Source organism: Tamandua tetradactyla, chromosome 4 (assembly GCF_023851605.1).
Source record: "Tamandua tetradactyla isolate mTamTet1 chromosome 4, mTamTet1.pri, whole genome shotgun sequence".
NCBI lineage: Eukaryota > Metazoa > Chordata > Mammalia > Pilosa > Myrmecophagidae > Tamandua > Tamandua tetradactyla.
Genome location: NC_135330.1, coordinates 144932657 through 144957497, shown reverse-complemented (window position 1 = coordinate 144957497; position 24841 = coordinate 144932657). Strand labels below are relative to the sequence as shown.

Here is a 24841-nt window from a genome sequence, read left to right as displayed (position 1 = left end):
GGGAGAGAGTTCAAATAGAGTCGAGAGGCTACTCTGGAGGTTGCTCTTACGCAAGCTTCAGTTAGACCTTGCTACCTATCATAACCTGCGAACCCCCAACCAGGACTATTCCAGATAATCCTAAAGAACACCTTTCAGTTCTTTCTGCCTCTTTTTTTCAACTTCAATAAAGCTAGCAGGCTAATATAATTTATGTGCCACCACAATCAGGCTTCCAGTACTTTTGGCCCAAGTCAAGACTTTGGTTCACACCCACTCAGATTTCTCGCATAACTTACCAGGATAGCTGCCAATAATGAGGATTTTGAAAGAAAGAAACTAGTTCTACAGCTTCCTTTAGAAGGAAGTCTAGTCCTGGCGAATGAGATGAACCACCTCACTCTCAACCCCCATGGGGCTCAACCTATGTACTCTAATCAGTCATTAAATCTGAGTCGTTTGTGTGTGTTTGGGGTGGGGGTGGGGGGACTTTAAAAAAAGAAAAGGAACAGAAAAAATCTGAAAGAGTTACTCTTTATTTTCCCTCCTGGATTTTCTCCTTCCTTAGTTAAAGGAGTGAATGCTGAGGGCTGAGGGCTGAAGAGAATAATTTCTCAAGAAGGCCTATATATAATTGTTTGCACATTTAAAAAATTCTTGTAAAGTTTTATATTTTGAAATACATAAAGAATCTTTTTCACCCAACAGGTGTGCAAAACCCATTCTGGTATTCTTGGAAAGGGTTTGGCCCTTTCTCATTCACCAACTATATTAGAAGCACTTGAAGGAAACTTACCACTTCAAATTCAAAGCAATGAACAGTCCTTTTTAGATGATTTTATTGCTTGTGTTCCAGGATCAAGTGGTGGAAGGCTTGCAAGGTAATATAATTTAAGTACTAAAATTACTCTCTTTTGGGGCTTGCTCAGTCTTCATTTCTTCAGAGAAATGAAAAGTCATTTATGTCTTAAAGTGTGGAATAAAATAATGTTTTATGTGTTTTGAACTTGCTGAAGTATAAAATGGTAGTTACTGTTTCAAAACATTTGTACAATATATTACAGGTTTTATTTGTTTAAAGTTTCCTGGGTGAACTTTTATTTAAAGGATATATGGAACACATGGTATAATTGAAAAATCTTTATATTTGACAGTAATATTTAATGTCTAGACTAAACTCCTAGATGTATTATTACATTTTAAGTATGGCTTTAAAATCTATATATATTTAGATTTAGAATTTAAATCAAGCCCCTTGAGTTTGAAGACTTCTGATTTATTTTTGTTGCTGTTTGCTTTCATTGAAGATGAAAAGGAAAAAAAGATATGCTGGCTAGTGTGATTTTACTGATTAAAAAAAATATCCAACTTCTTTCTGGTTATAACTCTAAAAATGGGAAAATTAACCTAGTTGTTGAAAACCAAAATGATGATGGAAAGGAATAGAAAATGTTGTAAGTCCACCTCATTGCTACCTAGGTGGACTTTTTTATATAATGTATGACAGAATTACCTAGTACTCATTTCACAAGATGACTTGAATGTAATCATGGAATAAATTATAGGAATGGATATCACATGCTATAGAAAAATCAGAATTTACTTAGAGGGAAAGGTAATAAGGAAGATGGTTGAAAATTGTGTAAAATTGGATGGGTAGTGCACCTTGAACTTAGTTTTTCTTGAGCAAGTGTAATTCCATATCTGTCCCTGTTTATCCAGATAAGTTGCTCTTATCCAAGTTTTCAGGCTGGCAAATTAAGGCAGGCCTCAGTTGGAATGAGTGTACTGGGGACCTCAAATTGTATACAACTTAAATTAGCTTCTTTTGTTATTTTAAATTAGCTACGGTTAAAATTTCAAGTCTACTGATTTTAAAATTATTTCTGTAATGTGTATAAACATTTGGCGTGTTTCTTAATCAATTTGTCACTAACAGCTTTCCGAGGGAGATACCATTGTGATTATCACTGACTAGAAAGTGAAGATATTATTTTAGAATTTTATGTGATGCAAGTTTTCTTCATATGACTTAATTTCATGATAATAATTAAGGATGATGATGAATGAATGCATTTTTATTACTTTTAGGTGGCTCCAGCCAGATTCCTATGCTGAGCCTCAGAAAACATCTTTGGTCCTGAATAAGGATGATATTCGCTGTGGTTGGCCTACCACCATAACTGTTCAAACAAAAGACCAGTATGGGGATGTGGTACATGTTCCCAATATGAAGGTAATAATATCTGAATATTAAATATTAGACATATGTATACTGACTATTAAGACATCTATATACTGACTATTGTGACTAATAAATTTTAGAAATGACAAGTTCTCAGAATCTATTTGCTCTATTATATATATAAGATATATATCTTATATATATGTATAAATATATACATAAGTATGTATCTTATATGTATAAATATATGTATCATATATATGTATAAATATATATATATATAACATATATATATACACAGGAGGAAGCTGAAGAGTTGACTGTTTAAAATTATTTGTTCATATCAAATTAGTTCCCAATCTTCCAAGCTATAAACTTTTGTTGTATCTTTCTTTTACATTTTACTAGATGGTGATGGTGATTCGAAGGAAAGATAAGAAAGTGTCTATATAAAGAATGCTAAGCATATAGAGGGAGGACCAACATAGTGGTTGATTTAATAAATGAATGAAAGAATGCATTTTAAAATTCTGTATGCATTTTTTTAAAGTCTCAAGTACATTCTGCATTTATTATTATTGAAACTGACTAAAAAGTAATATTAATACTTCCTAAATAAATTTAAAAGACATGAATTTAGATTGTCAAAGAATAAAGAAATTAGAATGGAAATATTCATGTAATAACCATGACTATAGAGTTCTTTGAATACCTTTTCCCTGCAACATTAATTAAAAGTGAAGTTTTAAAGTCAACAGTAATGCACAACTTTTGTGATATAATCTATTACTGTAAATATCTCTTTTAAAACTTTTAATTAAAAAAGACTTTGAATTAAAATTTCAATAGACTGTCCCCAGCCAGTCCTCTCCTCCCTCCAAAAAGCAGTTATATTACATAGTAATTTGATTGTTTGAAAACTAGAGTTGATTAAACCACAAAATTCTTTTTTCTCAGAGAATAATTTTACTCCAATAGTTCAGTAGAACTATTTTATACTACTTCATGTATTCTTTAGTTTACAGCATGAAGAATCCCAATGCCAGTGTCACTCTTAACTGATTCATAGAAAGAAGATAAGACACACTGTTCACATGTCTTAAAACCAATTAAATAGAATTGTATGGAAAAGCATTTGAATTTGATTCTGAGTAAAAATCTCTCTTTAGCAGTGCTTTCAAATTTTCTGTGACCCATGGTAAAAATTTGCATACTGGTCCAAATATAATACACACACACACTATACACTGTATTCTGATATTTTTTCTTTTTTCTTTTTTTGAGACATGTAATACCCCACCAAAGTGATTTTACATCAACTATGAATTGCTATGTGGAATGCAAAAAGCATCACAAATTATAAGAAAAAAATTGAATAAAGGAAAAAGTAATCTTGATAGTGATATGAAATGACTCCACCTGAAGACAGAATTTTTTTCACAGTGCAATATGCATTACTATATTAAGAAGCTTGTGCATCCACAGATGAATTTCTTACTTTGGTGTATGTAATGAGTTGTTAAGCCCACAAGATTAAGTTCTTATTCATGTAATTACATTGTAATAGCCATTTTCTACGTTGGCAAACCATTTAATTCTTTTTAATGGCTGTACTACGCTGCTTATATAGTATTTCCTTTCTTCTTAGGTTTCCTCCTCGGTACCTTTTGCAAACTCTCATTCCATTTTGATATCTGCGTTATGTATAGCCTGCCTTCCAAAGTCAGATTTTATGTGTTTTTTTTATTTTTTAGTTTTTTGTGCTGCATGGTAGGGGTCACATTTCATTCTTTTTCATGCGCTTATCTTGTTATTGCAGCACCATTTGTTGAATTTTGGGGGAGAGAGGGTGGGGAGTGCACAAGATTTTGTTTTATCTTTTTTTTCTCCACCTTTTGGTTCTTTTTTTAACCATGTGATCTTGTGCTCCATATTTAATTTTCTTCTCCCCATATATTTTGTTTCTCCTATGGTGTCTTTCTTTTCCTTAAAACTCTTACTAAGTTTGCTTACCTAAAACTTTTATGCTCAATTCTATATCTTATCTGAATTTTATCTCTAATTTAGAAACTGTATCTAATAAATTCCTGAAAATACTACTTAGGAAAAGTGATTTTTGTATCTAATGGTGTTTAATGTATTGATATCACATTATTGTATTAGGTGAAAACAAAGTTAATTTATTTTATTTTATTTTTCAGCCTGATAGATGACACATAAAGGTTTAGGAGCATTTCAGACCTATTAAAAATTGTCGAAGTATCTTATAATAATAGCTAATCGTTTGAAACACAAAGATTGATTTGCAGAGAATATCTTAGTGAGATTCAAAATACCTTTTAGAGCTGCAAGTTTTGTTGGAATATTTTTTACTGAAAAAATGATTATTCCTTATAAAACTTATTTAGTAAGAAGAAAAAAAGTCTTATAGAAAATAAAGGGTGATGCAAAGGTAGTTCAGTGGTAAAATTCTAGCCTGCCATGCCAGAGACCCTGGTTTAATTCCCAGAGCCTACACATGCCAAAAAAAAAAAGAATAAACATATTTTTAAGACGCACACTTTATAAAAGAAAGCACTGTGTTTGGTATTCTATAATAACTTAATACTCATAGAATATAAAATTATTCACTCATTTACTTCAAGGTGCATGTTACAGTGGCAAATGAACCTCTAACTTTCATTTACTCAGGGTAAATGTATAACTGTTTAGAAAAACATTAAACCAAAATAGTAGATAAAAAGTAGTGCCTACAGGGCAGTGCAGTGGTGGCTCAGTGGCAAGAATTCTCGCCTGCTGAGCTCGAGGCCCCGAGTTCAATTCCCAGAGCCTGCCCATGCCAAAAAAAAGTAGTGCCTACAAATTATTTGAAATCAAACATGTTAAATTTTAAAAACATTTGCTTTTTCCTTTTTTTCCACATTTGAAGTTTAAAGTTTTAATGGTGGCGGATGTAGATTAGCTGAAGAATTTTATCATATACCTTTAAACTGCTGTTTTTTTAAATTTAAGAATGGGCATTTATATGTTTCCAGGACATTATATCAGTCCTCATGCTTATCACTCTTAACCCCAACTGACGATTGTGCTTGTTTATTGGAACCCATTTGGCAGCTGCATTTAACTTTATGTAGGCAATCAGAATCTCAAGCTGCTGATTTCATAGAATAGTATTCACAAGAAAAATAAACATTAAAGACATTCTGCAGTTCCATGATGTCCTTTGATTACTTAAATAATACTATTACCTTTCACTTATTCAAATTTTACTGTTTCAGTGAAGATCTTTTTGTTGTGTTAATCTGTTCTTTCTTTATTAGAGAAGTTGTAGGTTTATAGAGCAATCATGCATAAAGTACTGGATTCCCATATACTGCTGTATTACCTGTTCTTCCCTACCACAAAAGTAGTGTCTGCAAGTGACCGAAGAAACTTTTTGTGACCAAGCCCAGGATGATAATACTGGGTAAAGAGCTAAAGTAGCATTTAAATTGTTTGTAACATTATGGTTGCCTAGGGTTAAGTGATTTTTTGCCAACGTGTAAGCAAACAAACTGGAATAAAATGTTTAGTTAGAATTCCTGAAAAGTATTTCTGAGAAGTATTGTTTGTAAGTCAATTTGTCCTTCCAGTGCTTTAACATGTCTTAACAAATCTGCACTTTGCATCTATATGGTAAAGTAGTAAAAGATTTCCTCATTTAATTGTTGAAGAAATTGCATTCCAGAGTTGAATTAGAGTGCTTAGATCAAATGGCTTATGATTGGTGACAGTTCTAATAGTTCTTTTTCTAATAGTCTAATAATTCTGATGGTTCTTTTTCTTGTTATAGTCCTTTAGTTATTTTTCTTCCTAGAGTAAAAAATATCTTTAGTCTTTAGTTATTTTATCAATGGGAAATTTTTTTTTTCAAAACAATACAGCTGAAATTGAAATTAGTGTTTCAAAATATGAGGAGAATATTTATGCTTGAATTACTAATAGCATAATTCAGTGTTAGTCTCTGCAAGAATTCAAACTACATTCGTTCTACTATGCTTACTTCTTATTATTAATTGTGGTGTTTATTTTTATTTATGTTATGATATCTGTGATTATTTATTCCAAAAAATTTAGGCCTCCACTTTACAGTGTGTTTGAGGTCTGTATTGTGAAACCATCTTCAGGCCATTCTGGCATTGTTAAATTATATGTAAATTTTATAATATAAATAATTATATATATTATAATATAAATTATATATAAATTTTATATAAAAATTTATATAATTGTGAGTCCATAATTACAAGTTGCTTCTTTGACACACCGTGGGCAATTATATAATAGTAGTATCTGATTTTTATAATGTTATGGTTAGGTGGAAGTGAAAGCAGTCCCTGTTTCTCAGAAAAAAACATCTTTACAACAAGAGCAAGTAAAGAAATTGCAAAGAATTCCTGGCAGCCCTGCAGTAACAGCTGCATCTTCTAATACTGACATGACTTTTGGCGGGTTGGCATCACCAAAGCTTGATGTGTCATATGAACCAATGATAGTGAAGGAAGCTCGCTATATTGCCATAACCATGATGAAGGTAATTTATTTATTTATCCAAAAATTTGATTTTTCACCATTCATTCATATAACAGACATTTCAATGACTCAAATGCAGACAGAATACTACAGATCTATAGAACTGTTGATAAATATAAAGCTTGCAGTGCATTTTTTAGGATGTTATCTTCTTCCAGAGAGGATTTTCATTGTTTTTGGCAGGTATTTAGAAAAGATTTGAAATAAATATCAAGTTTATACAATCAGACACTGAGGTGGTTTGATTGGTAATGATTAATTTGGTAATGTTGCAGGCATACAAAAGTATTAGGAATAATATGACAAGTTTTGTATACCTACAGCCCAATTTTGTGATAACATTTCCGATCTTTGTCATTTTTATTAAGAAAAAGATTGTTACAGGTACAATTGAAGCCCTCTCTATACTCTTCCCTGTACCCATTTTCCTTCACTAAAGGAAACTGTCATCCTGAGTATAATGATTATTATTCATATATATATATAATATCAATATATCCATAAGTAATATGTTTAGAAGTCTTGTGTTCTAAGACTTTATAAAAATGGTATCATCTTGCTCATAGGATTTTGCCAGTTTTTGCTCATCATTGTTTTTGAGGTTTAACCATATAGCTCTAGTTCATTCATTTTAACCTTTTTAAGTATTCCATTGTATTATTGTTCCATAATTTATCATCCATTCTCCTACTAATTGACATTTAGGTTGTTTCTAGGGTTTTGTTTTGATTTTGGCTATTATAAATAGTACTGTAATAAACATCCTTGTATATATGTTTCCTTTTGTATATGAGCAGAGTTTTTCTAGGATACACCTAGAAATGCAATTGCCAAAACACACACTCCTACCCAGCAGAGTATGAAAATACCAAGTATTTCATGTTCTTATTAACACTTGTTTCTTCCCAATACAATTAGATGACAGTGATATATTTCATTGTTGTTTTAATTTGCATTTCCTTGATTCCTATTTTAGTGAAATAATTTTTCAAATGTTTTTTAGCCATTCAGATTTCTTTTTCAGTGAACTGTCTTTACTAATTTTTCTTTCGGGTTGTTTCTTTCATATTGATTTTCATTATGTATTATGGATGCTAATCTAGGTTCCATCACATGAGTTTCAAAGCCCCTTCTCTCTGCTGGAGGCTTTTCTTTTCCTTTCTTTTGCTGTCATATTTATAAAAACTTCATTCCTTTTTACAACTAAATGGTATTCTATTATATATATATATATGCGCTTCATTTAACCACCCATTGGTTGATGGACACTTGGGTTGCTTTCATCTTGTGGAAATTGTGAATAATGTCACTGAGAACATCAGTGTGAAAATATCTGTTCAAGTTCCAGCTTTCAATTTTTGGGGGTATACAACAAATAGTGGGATTGCTGAGTCATATGTAGTTCTATCCTTAGCTTTCTGAGGAACTGCCAAACTGTTTTCCACAGCAGCTGCACCATTTTACTTTCCTACCAGCAATGAATCAGTGTTCCTATTTCTCTGCATCTTCTCTAACACTTATCTTCCATTTGTTGGTTTTTTAATAGCAACCATTCTAATGGGTGTGAAATAGTATCTCATTGTGGATTTGGTATGTATTTCCCTGATGGTTATTGATATTGAGTATCTTCCATGTGCTTTCTGGGCATTTGTATGTGTTCTTTGGAGAGAGTTCTGTTCAAATTTGGGTCTGTTCAACCCATTTTTTAATTGGGTTGTTTGTCTTTTTGTTAAGTTGAAGGATTTCTTTATATATTCTGGATATTAGCCCTTTATCAGATAACTGGTTTCTAAATATTTCCTCTCATTGTGTAGATTATCTTTTTACTTTCATGATGAAGTCCGGTGAGAAACAAAAAGATTTAAATTTTGATGACATCTCATCATTTATCAGTTTTTTTTCTTTTGTTGCTTGTGCATTTTCTTCCAAGATTCTGATAGTACTAACTCTTATATTAAAGTCTTTGATCCATTTGATCCATTTTTAGTTAACTTTTTTAGATGGTACTAAGTAGGGGTTCTCTTTTTTTTTTTTCTTTTTTGCAAATGGAGATTCAGTATTCCCTGCACCATTGTTGAAAAGACTGTTCTTTCCCAATTGAGAGGTCTTTGCCAGCTTGTGAAAAATCAGTTGGCTATAAATGTGAAGGTTAATTTCTGAGCTGTCAGTTCTATCCCATTGGTCTATATAAGTGTCCTTGTGCCAGTCCTGTACTGTTATTATTATTGTGGCTCTTTAATAAGTTTTAAGGTCTGGAATTTGTTTTGCCTTTTTCAAGGTGGCTTTAGCTATATGGGGCCCCTTACCTTTTCATATGCTTGATGATTGACTTTTCCATTTCTGCAAAGTAAACTCTTAGAATTTGAGATTACATTGAATCTATAAATTGCTTTGGGTAGTGTTCTAGTTTGCTAAAAAGGGAATTTGTTAAGTTGCTAGTTTACAATTCTAAGGCCAAGAAAATGTCACAATTAAGGAAAATCTATAGAAATGTCTGCTCTAAGGCATCTAGGGAAGGATACTCTGGTTTAAGAAGACTAATGGTTTTCAGCATTTCTCTCTCAGCTGAAAAGGCACATGGCAAACACAGTGGCATCTGCTGGCTCTTTCTCCAGGCTCTTGCTTCATGATGCTCCCTGGGAGATGTTTTCCTTCTTTATCTCCAAAAAAGTTGCTGGCTGGTAGTCTCTGCTTCATGCTTCTGGAGCTTTCTGAAGCTTTCTCCAAAATACTTCTTTTATAGGATTCCAGTAAACTAATCAAGACCCATGTAGAATGGGTGGAGACACATCTCCATCTAATCAAGTTTAATACCCACGATTGATTGAGTCACATCTCTGTGGAGATGAGCGACTTTCCAACCTGTAGTGCTGAGAAGAGATTAGAAGAAACGGTTGCTCCCACAAAATTGATCAGGATTAAAACATGCCTTTTCTAGGGTACATAAATCCTTTCAAACCAACACAGGTAGTACTGACATTTTAATGATATTTAGTCTTTCAATCCATGAACATGGAATATCATTCCATTTATTTAGGTCATCTCTGATTTCTTTTAGCAAAGTTTTATAGTTTTAGTATACAGGTTCTTCATATTCTTGGTTAGATTTATCGCTAGATATTTGATTCTATTAATTACTATTGTGAATAGAAATTTTTTCCTGATTTCTTCTTCCAAATGCTCATTGCTTGTGTATAGAAGCTTTACTGATTTGAGGGTATTGATCCTGTAACCTGACACTGCTGATTTGATTTATTAGCTCTGGGAACTTTGTTATAGATTTCTCAGGGTTTTCTGTATATCGAATCATATCTGCAAATAGGCAAAGTTTTACTTCTTCCTTTCCAATTCAGTGCCTTTTATTTCTTTATCTTATCTAATTGCTCTGGCGAGAACTTCCGGTACAGTATTGGGTATCAGTGGTGACAGGGGGTATTCTTGTCTTCTTCCTGAACTTAGAGGGAAAGTGGTCAGTTTTTCACCATTATGTTAAGATGTTTTCTTACTTTACATATATGCCAATGGTCGTGTTGAGAAAGTTTCCTATTGTTCCAAGTGTTTTTATCAAGAAAGAATGCTGTATTCTGTCAAATGTCTTTTCTCATCAATTGAAATGATCATGTATTTTCTTTTTCTTACATTCTGTTAATAGTGGTATATTACATTAACTGATTTTCTTATGTTAAGCCAACCTTACATATACCAGGGATAATTCCCACTTCATCATGGTGTATAATTATTTTAATATGCTGTTGGAGTCCCAGACAATACAGGGCCAGAGCCCCGTGAAGAGACTAGTTCCAAAGTGCCCAGGGAAGCGAATCAGAACGGTACCAATTTTTTTCTGACAGCTCCCCAAAGCTGAGCTTTCCTGGTCTTCTCAGCAAATACAGCCTATCAGCTAATTGTCCCCTACAGCCCTGAGGAAGTGCTGCACCTTTAAATCTCCACTGCCTCTGCCTCTGTCCAAAGAGTGTTGAAACAGTGACTTTTGCTGCCCCTTCAGGGCAAGTTGAAACAATAGCTGCTTTTAGTACTGGGACCCAGCCATCCAAATCCTGTGATCAAAAAAAGCTATTGTCAATGATCAGCCTTGCTCACCCCTGTTCTTGAGGAAGAGGACCTCTTTGTCCCTTTCTGGCATCAGCAGCTAGCCAGGGCCTTGGTCCAGCATGGCAGCCTGCTGTAAGGGTGGAGGATGAGTTCCTGTAGAGAACAATTTACATGTCCTTGCTGTAATTTAACAGTCTTCTCCTCTTGCTCATTCCTGAGTGCAGTATAATGTTCTTCTGACCTCTAGAGTTTTAAAGTAGTTGTTTCAGACTCTTCCTGTCTGTGTGATAATTGTTTTGGTGGAATGACTGAGTCCTGGAGCTCCCTTCTCCATCATCTTTCCCAGAACTCTCATTTACCTTTCTTTATAGTGTCTTTGGGAGCTATTTTAATGTACTCAGAAGATATTCCCTATTTTTACTTCCAAATTTTTTAGTTTTGTTTTTGATATATGCATTTTACATTGGATCTTTAACAAACCTGTAATTTATTTTTATAAACAGTGTGAGTGAGGTAGGTAATTAAGTTTTTTCTTTATCTCCTTATACGGGTAACCAATTATCTTAGGATCATTTATTGAATGTTCTATCATTCCATTAAATGAAAATATTTCTAATGATTTTGCCATTCTTACTTTTCTCTTTTTAAAGGTTTATGAGAATTACTCATTTGAAGAACTGCGTTTTGCATCACCAACCCCTAAGAGGTAGGAATTTCTTGTCAGTTGCTTGGGACTAAACTAAAGCATTCCAACTTTACTGTCTATAAATAAATAAAGCATTTAAAAATTTCCTGTAGAGATCTTACATATACTGAAATGTATATATTTGAAGATAAATACCTCTTATATTGAACTATAATACTGCCAATCTGTTGCATAATACTTAGGTTCAAGAACGAATAATTAGTATCTAAACATGTGTAAGTTCGCTTTTTATAGGGTTGTTTGGTTTTATTTATTTTTTTTCCAATTGTTCCTTTTTCCCTCAAATGAGTAAATTGTATGGAGATGTCAATGTGATTTATATTCTGTTCTGATGTCTTAAATTTTCAGTCATAAGTAATTCTATTAATTCCAGATTTAAGAACATTTTTTTTTGACTTAGTATTTTAATTGCTTGTTTAGGAGAAATACTTTTTAAAATAGATGTCTGGGAAAAAATGATTAGGTGGATTGTATTGTTTGAGGAACCATCTCCATATAAAAATTTCAAAAAAAGCTCTAAAATGACTGTGAAAAGTATAATTACTTGTAAGTTTCAAGGCGTCATGTGTAAAATAACTTATTAGAAATTACAAGTTTCTTTGTCTTAATTCTGATATATATGTGGAATGGAATAGAATATTCATGCACAATCTAGAAAGTTGCTGTCAAAATCTCTAGGCCTGGGATGTTTCTTTAGGAATAAGTGCCTCTTATTACAGTTACAAAGTTTCCACTACAGTAGAAGCGTATGCTTTTTTTTTTTTTTTTTTTACGTTTTAGTCTCATGTAAGACCTCGTGCGAGGTCTTTTTCATCTAGTTGCTTTTTTTTTTTTTTTTTACCTTTTTATTGTATAGTATAGCATATATATATACAAAGCAAAACATTTATACAAAGAAAAAAGCAATAGTTCAAAGCACTCTTCAACAAGTAGTTACAGGATAGATCCCAGAGTTTGTCATGGGCTACCATACTATTCTCTCAGATTTTTTTCCTTCTTGCTGCTCCAGAATATAGGAGGCTAGAAGGCTTAAAAATATTTTTTTATCATCACGATCGACTTTTTTTCCTTCCTTTGTGATGAAAAATAACATATGTACAAAAAAACCCAATAAATTTCAAAGTACTGTACCACAATTAGTTGTAGAACATATTTCAGAGTTTGACATGGGTTACAATTCCACAATTTTAGGTTTTTACTTCTAGCTGCTGTAAGATACTAGAGACTAAAAGAGATATCAGTTTAATGATTTCAGCATTCATATGCATTTGTTAAGTCCTATCTTCACTATATAACTCCACCATCACCTTTGATCTTTCCATCCCTCTCTGGGCTATAGCATTTGTAAATTTTTCATATTGGAAGGGTCTGTCATTAATATGGGGTAAGGAGATGGAACTCTATGATAGTCTAGAGAGACTGAGCCTTCTAGGTTTCAGAACTTATCTGGACTAGGGACCCATCTGGAGGTTGTAGGTTTCTGGAAAGTTGCTCTAGTTGCCTGGAACCCTTGTGGAATCTTATATATTGCCCTAGGTGTTCTTTAGGATTGGCTGGAATGGTCCTAGTTGGGGTTGGCAGGTTATGATGGGTAGCAAGGTCCGCCTGAAGCTTGTGTAAGAGCAATGACCAGAATAGCCTCTCGACTATTTGAACTCTCTCTATCACTGATTCTTTATTAATTACACTTCTTTTCCCCCTTTTTGTCAGGATATAATTGTTGATCCCACCGTGCGAGGTCTCGATTCATCCCTGGGAGTCATGTCCCACTTCGCCAGGGAGACTTTCACCCCTTGATGTCATGTCTCACGTTGTGGGGAGGGCAATGATTTCACTTGCAGAGCTGGGCTTAGAGAGAGTGAGGCCACATCTGAGCAACAGCAGAGATCCTCCAAAAGTAACTCTTGGCATGCCTATAGGGAGTCTAACCTTCTCCACTACCTACATAGGCTTCACACAAGTAAGCCTCAGGATCGAAGGCATGACCTATTGATTTGAGTGTCCCTAAAGTTTGACACAGTATCAGGGGATTCCCTGGTGGTAAGATTTAATGGTTCCATAGTCTTTCTCCCATCGCTCAAGGGACTTTGCCAGTACTTTTTGGTTATCTGCTTATATATTAAGCAGATTTTGGTTATCTGCTTATATACTCTAGGATGTATCCAGGCAGCAGTATATGGTTTTTGTAAAATAAATATGAACTATAAATACTAGATAAATTTGTTTATTCATTCAGCAAATACTTTTAAGCATTTGATTCTGGGGTATTATAAACATAGTAGATAGGGCTCTTGTACTCACAGCATCTCAGTCCTATGAAGAAACATATTGTAAATATAAAATAGTGAAAATATATAGGGTTGTTAGATACAAAGTGGTGGGGATAGGGCAGACTACCAAAGTGTAGCATGACAGGAGAGTCCTGTTTAAGGAGATATTAGAGTAGAAAGCTGGATGGTAAATGGACATGTAAAGATCTGGAAAGTTCATTGTAAGGAGAAAACCCTAGGATAGATGGAAATTGATGTCTTTGAGGAATAGACAGAAAGATAAAAGACTGGCAGCATGTGAGCAAGAGGGAAAATGGTCAAAGATGAATTCAGAGAGTTAGACAAGGGCCACATTATAAAGGGAATGTAGACTGTGTTAAGGAGTGTAAATTTTATTCTAAGCAAATTTATTTGGAGGGTTTTAAGTAGGGAAGTGGCATAATCTGATTTATAGTTTTGAAAAGGTCATTCTGGTCCTTACTAAGAACATATTAGAAGAGAGGAAGAGTGGGAGCAGAGAAATAAATTAGGAATCTCTTGTACTAGTCTAAGGAACAATTTGGTGGCTTTGACTGGGCGTGGAAAGGAGTTAGCAATGGAATTGAAGAGCTGTGAATGGGTTTGGGATAGCCTTAGCAGGTAGTCAACAGATCTTCCTGCTAGAATGTAATCAGGAGGAGAAGGGGTGGGGTGGGGAATGATTATAGTTTTCTGTGGCTTGAGTAACAGTATAAATCATGGATTGGCACATCAGAACCTGCAGACTGAATCCAGCCCACTGTCTGATTGTGTGCTTGTTAGTTTATGCATTATTTATGAACTGCTTTACAGTATAATGATAGAGTTGAATAGTTGCCACAGAAAGTGTTTAGCCTGAAAGTCTAAAATATCTTTTCAGAAGATATTTATTAACCCATGTTATCTCTCATGCCTTTGATGAGAACCTAGGAGTCTGATGAATGAGCACATTTTTTTGTTGTTTAAACAGTTTCGTAAGCTGATGGAGTATATAGTAAATAAGAGTTCTTTGGGTATAGTACAATTGAGATGCCAAAATGCCTCTTAGTTATCTAAGTGGAGATGCCAAAAAAGCAACTGGGAATATCAGTTTGAATTCACGGGAGGAAGAAAATTGGGAGTTCTCTGCCTTAGTTTGCCATGCTGCTATGATGAATACTGCCCAATGAGTTGCTTATACAGTGGGATTTTATTTGCTCATGGTTTTGAGAGCAGAAGAAGTCCAAGTCAAAATGTTGGCAAGGTTTTCTTTCTCCAGAAAATCTGTAACCCTCTGTTGTTGGTTACCAGCAATCTTTGGGGTTCCTAGGCTTCTTCCCATCACTTCGGTATATCCTCTCCTGTGTTCTGTGATTTCCAAGTTTTCTTTACAAGGCTTCCAGCTATCTGGATTAAGGCTCACCCTGCTTCAATTAAGCCATACCTTAATAAAAATAACATCTTCATGAGGTCCTACTTACAAATGGTTCACACCCACGGGGATGTAGATTAAGGTTATGAACATATCTAGATGGTATTTAAAATTGGGCAGTGGGTGAATGGTCAGCTCAAAAGATGTTATAGAACAACACCAAAAAAAGATCTAGACCCAAATGTTCAGGCATTCCAAAAGTTAAAAGGTGGTCAGAAGAGGGAGAGCCAACAAAAGACTCAGAAAGAACAAGGAGAATATCAAGAAACAACACAAAGGAAATATTTCAAGAGAGTAGTTATTGTCAGCTATCAAAAGTTATCAGGAGGTTGCTGATGAAAAGAAATGACTGTTGAATTTGGGGACAGTAGTAGTTATTGGTGACTTTGACATCAGCAATCGCAGGGAAGTTATAGGAAAAAAAGCCCTGTTAGAATAAGTTGTGGTAGAGAATCAGAAGGGAAAAAATGGAGAGTATGACTGCAGATAATTATTTAGGTGAGTTTCAATATAAGTGGGAAAAACATATGAGACCTTATTGGAAAAGGCTGTAACATTAAGAGGAGATGTTTGTTGATGGGAGATTCTAAAGTTTGTTTGTATGCTGATGGAAATGATCCAGTAAAATGGGAAAAATTAGTAGGTGCATGAGAGAGAGCAAGCTAATTGCAGCATGGAAATTTTGGAGGTAATAAAATTCACAGCACAAGTAGAAGGGCATGTCTTCCATTGTAACAGGAGAGAAAGTAGGAGAAGTAGGTTTATAAATCTGCGACTTTGAATTTGATAGTATCTACTTATTTCTGCTTTCTCATTGAAGAAAAAGATGAGATCAAACAGAAATTAAATGTTTACTGAAATATCTTCATGATGATGTCAGCTATTTGATCAAAAGCCAATTTTCCAGTATTCTATTTATTTCTTTTCAGGCCCAGTGAAAATATGCTGATTCGTGTTAATAATGATGGCACTTATTGTGCAAATTGGACTCCAGGAGCTATTGGACTGTACACTATTCATGTTACCATTGATGGCATTGAAATAGGTATTTTTTTTTTAATTTTAAGTTACTTAGTACAAAGAACTAGAATCAAAATCAATTTTCTGTTTTAGTTTTGCCATTTAACTTGAGTTATAGACATGGACATGCTTTATAGCCTATTTGGTTATAACCTATTTATTTCCTCCTTTTAAATGAGAATTTAATGTTGCATTCCTGAGGTCTTAAAATTTTGTAGTAATTTATGGTGTCTGCTCAAGCATTATAACTTCCATGATTCCTTCCCTCAACTCACTAAGGTACCAGGTTAGGTATAATCTCTGTGCTACTGTATTACTACCCTTTATATACCCTGTCACTCCCTCATGATATATCTATCTTCCCTTACTGGCTTTAAGCAAAGACCATTTCACATTTTTGGTTCTGCCTTTCTAGCTCTCTGCCTAACACATAATTCCTGCCTATTTATATCGAATCAATAAATTTTCTTTTACTCACTACTAACTTTGAAAAGCATGTTGCCTTTATTTTGAGCATTAATCCTTTTCTTTATTTTTGAACTACTCATATAATGAGACTACGGCAAAATGAGACTGCTCTAAATAAATGTTTATCAATGTGCATTCCTTATAGTACTAGTTCCAGGTTCCCCCTCAATAAAAAGGATTCCTCTGATCAGATAGATTTAGAAAATCCAGTATTTTTTATTCCTACTTTAGAGATTTATAAAATGTACATTAACATAGTAGAGATTCTGAGAAGTTCTGAAATTAAGAATCTCCTCTAACTTTAATTCTTATGGGACACTTGGGTGTGGGGCAGAGAGAAAGTACAAAGATAGAGGTAAAACTGATTAACATTTCACCAAAATACCATTATGAAAACTGCTTAAAGTAATTTGCTTTTACACTTTAGAAGGTAAAGAGGTACCTCACTTGGATGAAACTGTATAGCATATTGCTATGACATAACTGTATAGAATCAGATATATAAAGTACTTCTGTACCAGTGTACAGACCTTTGCTCCATTCTCCTTTATTTCAACATATTCATCAAGGCTTTAGCTCAACAAAGATTTGTTGGTCATGTGCAAGGCAATGTTCTAGGTAAGACAATTTCTGTCCTCACGTGCTAACAATTTACTGAAGATTGCAGGAATAAAACAGACAAAGCAAAAATGACATGAAGTAGAATATAAATTAGTGATACAAAGGAGGTGCAAATTACAGCAGGAATTTGGAAGCAGAGGTAATCAAAAATTTCTTTATTATAAAGGAGTTTTTTTTTTGGTCCAAAAATACCACAGAGTTTTTTTTTAATCAATTTCTCATAATGGAGTGAAGGAATATGATACAAAGTAGATAAGAAAAATCCAGTTAAAGTTAGTCATTGGAATGAAGCTGAAGAAAGAGATTTATGTTTGCTCAGAATCATCCATTTCTTCCTTTCATTCTTAACTCAACTTTCTCCCAAAGTGACTAGACCTTGCTTGACCATAGACAAGGATAGATAATAAGTTCTTTAGAATAATGATAATAATAAAGCTAACATTTATTAAGCACTTAATAACTGCCCAGCATTGTATTATGTACCTTAAATTTTTTAAATCATTTAATCATCTTTAAATCTTACAACAGCCTAATAGGTAGGTACTATTATTATTCCCATTTTATAGATGAAGAAATTGAGGCTCACAGAGTTAAATAATTGGTTGTAGATGTGAGAACAACCTAAGCAGTCTAACTTGACAACAAGTGGTTAAGAAACTCTTAACCACCTCACTATACTGCTATCAGAGAGATGATTGAGATGATTGGTGGAAGTGAAAGGTAGTACTCTGATCTGTTGTTGGCAGATGGCATTTAATCACACAAGGGTTTCTTTTTTTTAATTTGGAATTTTTGCTTTTACTATCATTTCATATATTCCAATTGAAGAATGGGTGCCATTCCACTTTTCCTTGTACCCCTGAGATACCCTTTAGAATCCCAGGACGATTTTCCAAATATTTCCCTTTTTCAGCCTGTCAAATACCAATAATCATATAAAAGACAGAATTCAAATATTTGTTTAAATTGTTTTAAACATCTCATGAATGTTTACTAGGTTAAGTTAAAGAATCCTCCCTCTCTTTTTCTCAAATGCTCTACTTCCCTTCTTTTTCTTACAGATGCTGGCCTTGAAGTAAAAGTAAAAGACCCACCAAAGGGAATGATACCTCCTGGAACTCAATTGGTCAAACCAAAGACTGAACCTCAACCAAATAAGGTTAAGAAAGAATGAAATCAGATCACTGAGAGATTTATAAAAGGGCAAAATACTTTTTTTTTCATTGATACTTTAAGAAGGCTATCATATACCTAATATTTATGTGATTTCATTATATGAATTCTGTATAACCTTAAATAAGATATGAGTGGTTTATGGTAATTTTGGTCATATCTAAATTGCAGAAACTGCACTTTCTGGCTTTTTTATATAATGGTGAAGTAATTTACAGGGGTCACATAAATTCTGTTACTGAAAGTTTATAATTTAAGAATCTGAAATTTTTTATAACTATTAATATTTCTTATTTTTTAATTTTAGCTGCATGTAGAGGCATTTTTAAATGATGATTTATAATTAAATGTAAAATTTGCAAGGTTAAACTATCTTGTACTGTTGAAAGAAAACTTTAATTTCCTAACACCAAATAGAATTTTGTATGATTTTGTTTAAGAGGAAACCTTGATAATATAATTTGTACTATATCTTCCCAAAGGCAAAAAAAAAAAAAAGCTCTTTTATTTTTTTTTATTATTGGTCTTCTAAATTTATTATGTATGTAATTATAATTTATTTAAGTATTAATAGTTTTCTTTTTTCTTCACAAAAGTACATTTTAGTACTTACAAAAGTTCTGTCATTGTACAAATAAATCACCGTTATTTGCAGAATGACCCAGCTACAAATTACATTGGGAAACTTTCTCAAAATTGCAATATTTTCAAATTTGTTCAGTTTTATATCTTATAAGATCTTTCGCCCATGTTTTCCCTGTCTTACTACTTACACTTGCCTTTCCCAGGTTCGAAAATTTGTGGCCAAGGACAGTGCAGGACTCCGTATCCGTAGCCACCCTTCCCTTCAGAGTGAGCAGATAGGCATAGTGAAAGTCAATGGAACTATCACTTTTATCGATGAGGTAATTTTTAAAGAAACTCCTGATAATAAATTCTTGACAGAAAGTTTCTGCATTGTTTGTACAGAAATAAGATTACTAAATTTGCTGTTTGTATATGTTTTATGCAGTTTGGGAAATTTGCAGAAAACTCTTTTGCAGAAATATGTTAATTAGACACAAACATTTCATCCATTTTCTTTATTGATAAAGCAATACTGATATTATACTTTGAACATGAAAGGAACTCGGTTAAACATAATAGTCAGAACCTTTACGAGATCTCCTTGGTACAGTTCTCCATGGATTTAAAGTGTTCTTTGGTTTTTAAATGTATTTATTATATTGCTTGAACTTTGGACAATACATTTTTCTAGAAATATAACCAAGTATCTTCTCATCATTAAAATCTAAATTGAGGGAAAAGAAGACTTGTGTTTCTTTTGGAAAATACGTGACTTTGCTTATTAACTATTTTAAAATGTGATTCTTTTGCGTTTTTGCTCTTAAGTGAAGTTATTTTTGAATCTCACCAAATGAATTATCATATTACCTTGGCATTCCTTGATGCTTTTTTCCTTAAAAATTCTCTTAAATTTACCTTCTGCAAAACTAGATCCTTCATCTCCATGTCAGCCATTATTTGCTTTGCAGCCATCAGCCCTTGCTAACCTCGTAGGAGTTACAGCAAGGCATGGCTTGTTTTGTTACTTATTTCCCATAGATCCACAATGATGATGGTGTATGGTTGAGACTGAATGATGAGACAATAAAGAAGTATGTTCCTAATATGAATGGTTATACTGAAGCCTGGTGCCTCTCTTTTAATCAGCATCTTGGCAAGAGCCTGCTGGTCCCTGTTGACGTAAGTAAAAGGTGGTTTTAAAAATGCATCGTAGATCTGTTCTCAATACAGGGTTTTCTTTAATCAAAGTTTTTCAGTTCTGAAATAAATCACAAGTAAATACTCTTCCTTTTTAGGTGCTTGAACTCTTAAGGATATCTATATAATGAAGGGTGTTATTTAGAAAGGTTAAGGCTCTTATGCTTGATATTATCCATCATGGGCAGGATTAGGACTACTGAATCCTCCTTTCCAAAGAAGTGGGAATGATAGTGGTTACATCCCTTTTTCCCTTTCTTATTCACATTACTGTTTGGAATGAACTGCAATCTAGAGTTTATGAATTCACAATTATACATTCAAACGTATGTATGGAATATTTGTATTTTATGTTGGCATTTTGTAACTGCTTCTCTGTATTGTGTATGAGTTTGAATCTTTTCCAACTTCTGATCCGACTGTGTTAAAATAAGATGGCTTTTAGGGTTGTAGTGCTGTGTTTTAGTTGAAACTAAATCCTAAACTCTGAGAAAATTTGCTTAACTTTTTCATAAAGTGCAGTAATGCAGTAGAACAGTTAGAGCCCACAAGACAGAGATATCACTGATATGATATAGTTCCCCATACCTTTTTTTAATAATATAATCATAATGTATGATTCCTCTTCCTTTGTATCACCATTAAATATATAAGTTCCTTTTGACACTGCTAATAAATAGCAATGGTAGAATTTTAATTTTAATAAGACCATAATATTTCAGTAAACTGGATTTCTTAAAAATCAATATTCAAAATTAGCTTGTTATATCAAATCATCAATATATTGTGTTGGTTTTCCTCCTTGATAGTCCAGAGTAATGTTCTCTAAAGGGATGGGTCTACAGGATGACACTCTGAGGAAGAACATATTAGAATTTATATTTATTTATCTCATTCTTTTAAAATACACTTTTATATGTGTGTTATGTGTGTGCATGTGTGTGTATGTATGTGTATATTTTTAACGCCAACTGATGTGTGATCAAGATAGTCTGGAGAATGTTAGCCTACGGTTTTACTGGGCCTAAGCTAAACAATGACAAATCTATAATTAAAATATAGAATTTTAAATAAATAAGTCAGATCTTCCTCTTAAATTTTCCTCAGATGTGTATCTGCAGGTAAAAAAAGTGAAAAGACATTTGACCGTCTAGAAAAGAGGGACAACACTGAAAAAAAAAAAAATCATTCATGATCATTTGTGCCTAAAAAGTTGATTTCAAAAATAGTTTGAGGGCGGGCCGCGGTGGCTCAGCGGGCAAGAGTGCTTGCCTGCCATGCCGGAGGACCCCGGTTCGATTCCCGGCCCCAGCCCATGTAAAAAAACAAACAAACAAACAAAATATAATAAAATAAGAAAATGTTTAAAGATGTTTCCCTTTCTTCCTTCCTTCCTTCCTTCTCTGTCTTTCTTTCCTTCCCTTCCTCCCTCTCTCTTTAAAAAAAAAAAAAAAAAAAAAAAAAAAAATAGTTTGAAACCATTTTCCATCATAGGAACCACTCATCCCTCAGGACTATGAAAATTGTATTTTGAATGAGATAACTATAACAACCATTTCTTGGGGGTTTTGTCAGTTGGTTGGTCTGTTTAATTCTGACCACTTAGAATTTTGTGTGTCTGAAGAAAATTTTCTTAGGTTAATTACAAGATTATATTATTATTCCTACTTCGCATATTCCAAATTATCTTTTCCTAATTCTCCTTTTTGTTCATTGGGAAGAGATGCTTTTGGGAGAAGATTTTCCTATAGATAAAACAATAGAGTAAAGAAAGGTAGAAAGGAAGAGCAAAAAAATGCTGTGTATTGATGCTCTAAATCCCAGGGTTTCATTTTGGAACATTGGTGGCTGTTATCTGATGCTCTTAAAGTCCATCCAAGGGACAATTTGTAGTAGACAGTCATCCTCAGGGCAGAGAGAGAGAGGCACGATCAAAGTTAAGAGAGAAAGCAAAATGGAGTGAGCCACTCAAATCCCTGTTGATGGCTTCCACTGGAATGTGAATGAGGAGATTGTCCCTGACTTATTTGAAAAATCTGGATACAAATATTGAAGATAGAAAAAAAATGAGATGCTTTTGAAATTTGTTGTATTTTAGTATGTTGAAGAATAACCTAAATTCTCCTTTAATGTAAATAGCTAAGATTGTCTGATATCATTAGAGATGCATTGCTGGTATCATTACAAATGCAGTGCTTTTTCTGTTATATTTTAAGGATGAAAGTGACTTGATATCTTTATAAGTTAAGGGAAAGATACCAAAAGAGAAGGGACAAATTAGAGGTATAGGTGAGAAAGCCAAAGAGTGAAAAAGGAGAGTGAGAAAAAGAAATTAAGGAAACATTTGGAGATATTATTTAGAGGGGATATTATGGCAGAAGATAAATTTTTAGGGAGAAAAAGAGGGAAGATTTTGAGTGAGATCACAATTTCCGTAGAATAGAAGAAAAAAAAAGAAAGCCATTAGTTGAACGAAAATAATAGGGAAATTAGAGGGTTTAGAAGTGCTATGAAGATTTGGAGTAATGTTTGAGAGAAATAGAAGAAGAATCTTACCAAAAATAAGTAAATGGATTACTGATCACTAAGGACCCAGTGAATATACTGGGTAGACCCAGCCTGGACTCTCCTCCTCTGTATGCCTTGAGTGTCCAGAATTAAAGCATCCAAGAAAGCAGAATATATCCTTACTTGGCATTTTCTGGGCTGCTTTGACAGAAAAGCGAGGTAAAAAAGGAATTCCAGATGCTAGTGAAAGAGCAGTTCCGATTATCAACTAGTAGTTAGAAACTTGAAAGGATAGGTGGAGGTTCTAAGGAACTTGGGAAACTTAAAATATAGTGAGCATACTATAGTGAAAAAACTGGAAGGGTAAGCAGTTTGTGTGATAAAGCAGAATATTTGAGTTTGATTTCATAGAACAGTCACAACTCCATCCATTTTGTGGCCATAGGGATTAGCTAAATATAGTGGAAGTGAAAGTCATTGGAATTGTCTAAGTCTAGGACCTAAGAGGCAGTTTGACAGTCACCCACATGGACATGAACGCCAGCAGAGTAATGGCAACACTGACCCATAAGACAGGTAAATGGAATTTGTCCCATCAGGTATAATTTAAAGGCATGGGAGGGATGGGTCTAGTTTGATCAGGGAGAAACCCTGAGCAGTTTTTGGTATAAAAATAAGAGAACAGATAGATGATATATAAGGGCTTATATTTTAAGTTATGACCAAAGATGTCAAAGAAGGTATGGTAAGATTAGCTGACCTAGGGTTCCAAATAGATCTGGTATAAACTTGGTTCAGTGCAGACATTAGATGAGGATCCACATGGGGCCAGAATCAGGCCATAGGCAGGATCAAGCTTAGTTTCTAACGTTTTGTCTACAGGACTAGGGCAGGTACCTTATATAGTCAATTAGTTTTAAATAAGGATGTTACTCTGTGCAGGGCTGAACATGCTAGAGCATAAAAGGATGAACAGTTCCATCCATCCCCTCAGGGAGCTAGCACAGCTAAATAATTATATCATACTATTTCTTCCTTTGTATTTCTGTTTCAGTTTGCTAAAGCTATCAGGATGCAATCCAGAAATGGATTGACTTTTACAATGGGGACTATTAACTTACAACTAACGGTTCTTAGGCCATGGAAATGTCCCAGTTAAGGCACCAGAGGAAGGTACCTTCTCTGAAGAAAGGCTGCTGGCATCTGGGGTTCTTCTCTCAGTTAGCACATAATGTCTGCTGGTCCTTTACTTCCGGGTTTCATTGCTTTCAGCTCCTGATTCTAGTGATCTCCTCTCTGAGCTGTTGTAGGTCCTCTCTTAGCTTCTCTGGTGCTTTTCTGTCTAAGCTGTGTCCACTTTTTCTGTCATTTATCCTCTCATAAAGGACTGCAGTAAAAATAAGACCCATCTTGAATAGGGTGGGTCACATCTTAAATTAAAATGACTTAACCAAAAAGTCCCACCCACAACATGTCCACACCCAAAGGAATTAATTAAAACAGCATGGCAGACTTCTTCCAGGAAGATATTGGAATCGAATAGGTTGAGTTCACCCCTGCTCCAAAAAACAGCTAGAGAAGGAATAGAGAAAAGACTGGGAGAGCGATTCCGGAGTATAAGTAGCCTGAGGGTCTTCTACACCACATAGGGAGTAGAAGAAAAAGCAGAAGAATTTAAATGCAGAGAACCGGAGACTGGCCAGCTAGTACAAACAACCTAGCACATCCATTTCCAGATGGAGGCCCAGAGCCCATCAGGAGTACACGGGCAGGGACATGGGAACAAGGAAGTAAGCCAAGCCACATTCCTTAAGCACAGTACCCTAACGTGTGTTGCCCCTGCCCCATGATCCACAACTGCCCATAAATCCCACACAACTGAACCCCATCACCTGCCCCACCATCATGCTCCAAGCATCCCTGTCCCAAATACCCCCACCCACCCCCGCACATGCCTGTCCCAGCCCGAGCCACCTCTTCTGCATGAGTGCACAGTGTCACCTTGCCCCTCCTAAGACCCACGTACTGTGGTAGCCCCTCTACCCCTACCTCCCACTCCCTGCCCCCTGCAGGCAATAACCTGCGCATCCTTG

The 24841-nt window shown here is 34.3% G+C and overlaps 1 protein-coding gene across 15 annotated transcripts in view; it reads left to right on the top strand.

Moving 5' to 3' along the window:
- MYCBP2 (MYC binding protein 2) overlaps nucleotides 1-24841 on the top strand; it is a 371029-nt gene that overhangs the window by 217790 nt on the left and 128398 nt on the right. For all 15 annotated transcript variants that reach the window (XM_077158462.1, XM_077158472.1, XM_077158469.1 and 12 more), the window contains 8 exons: nucleotides 688-860; nucleotides 2071-2215; nucleotides 6522-6737; nucleotides 11440-11495; nucleotides 16124-16239; nucleotides 18365-18462; nucleotides 19265-19381; nucleotides 20082-20222. In XM_077158462.1, coding sequence (XP_077014577.1) covers nucleotides 688-860; nucleotides 2071-2215; nucleotides 6522-6737; nucleotides 11440-11495; nucleotides 16124-16239; nucleotides 18365-18462; nucleotides 19265-19381; nucleotides 20082-20222 — 1062 coding nt within the window. The remainder of the gene's footprint in view (nucleotides 1-687; nucleotides 861-2070; nucleotides 2216-6521; nucleotides 6738-11439; nucleotides 11496-16123; nucleotides 16240-18364; nucleotides 18463-19264; nucleotides 19382-20081; nucleotides 20223-24841) is intronic.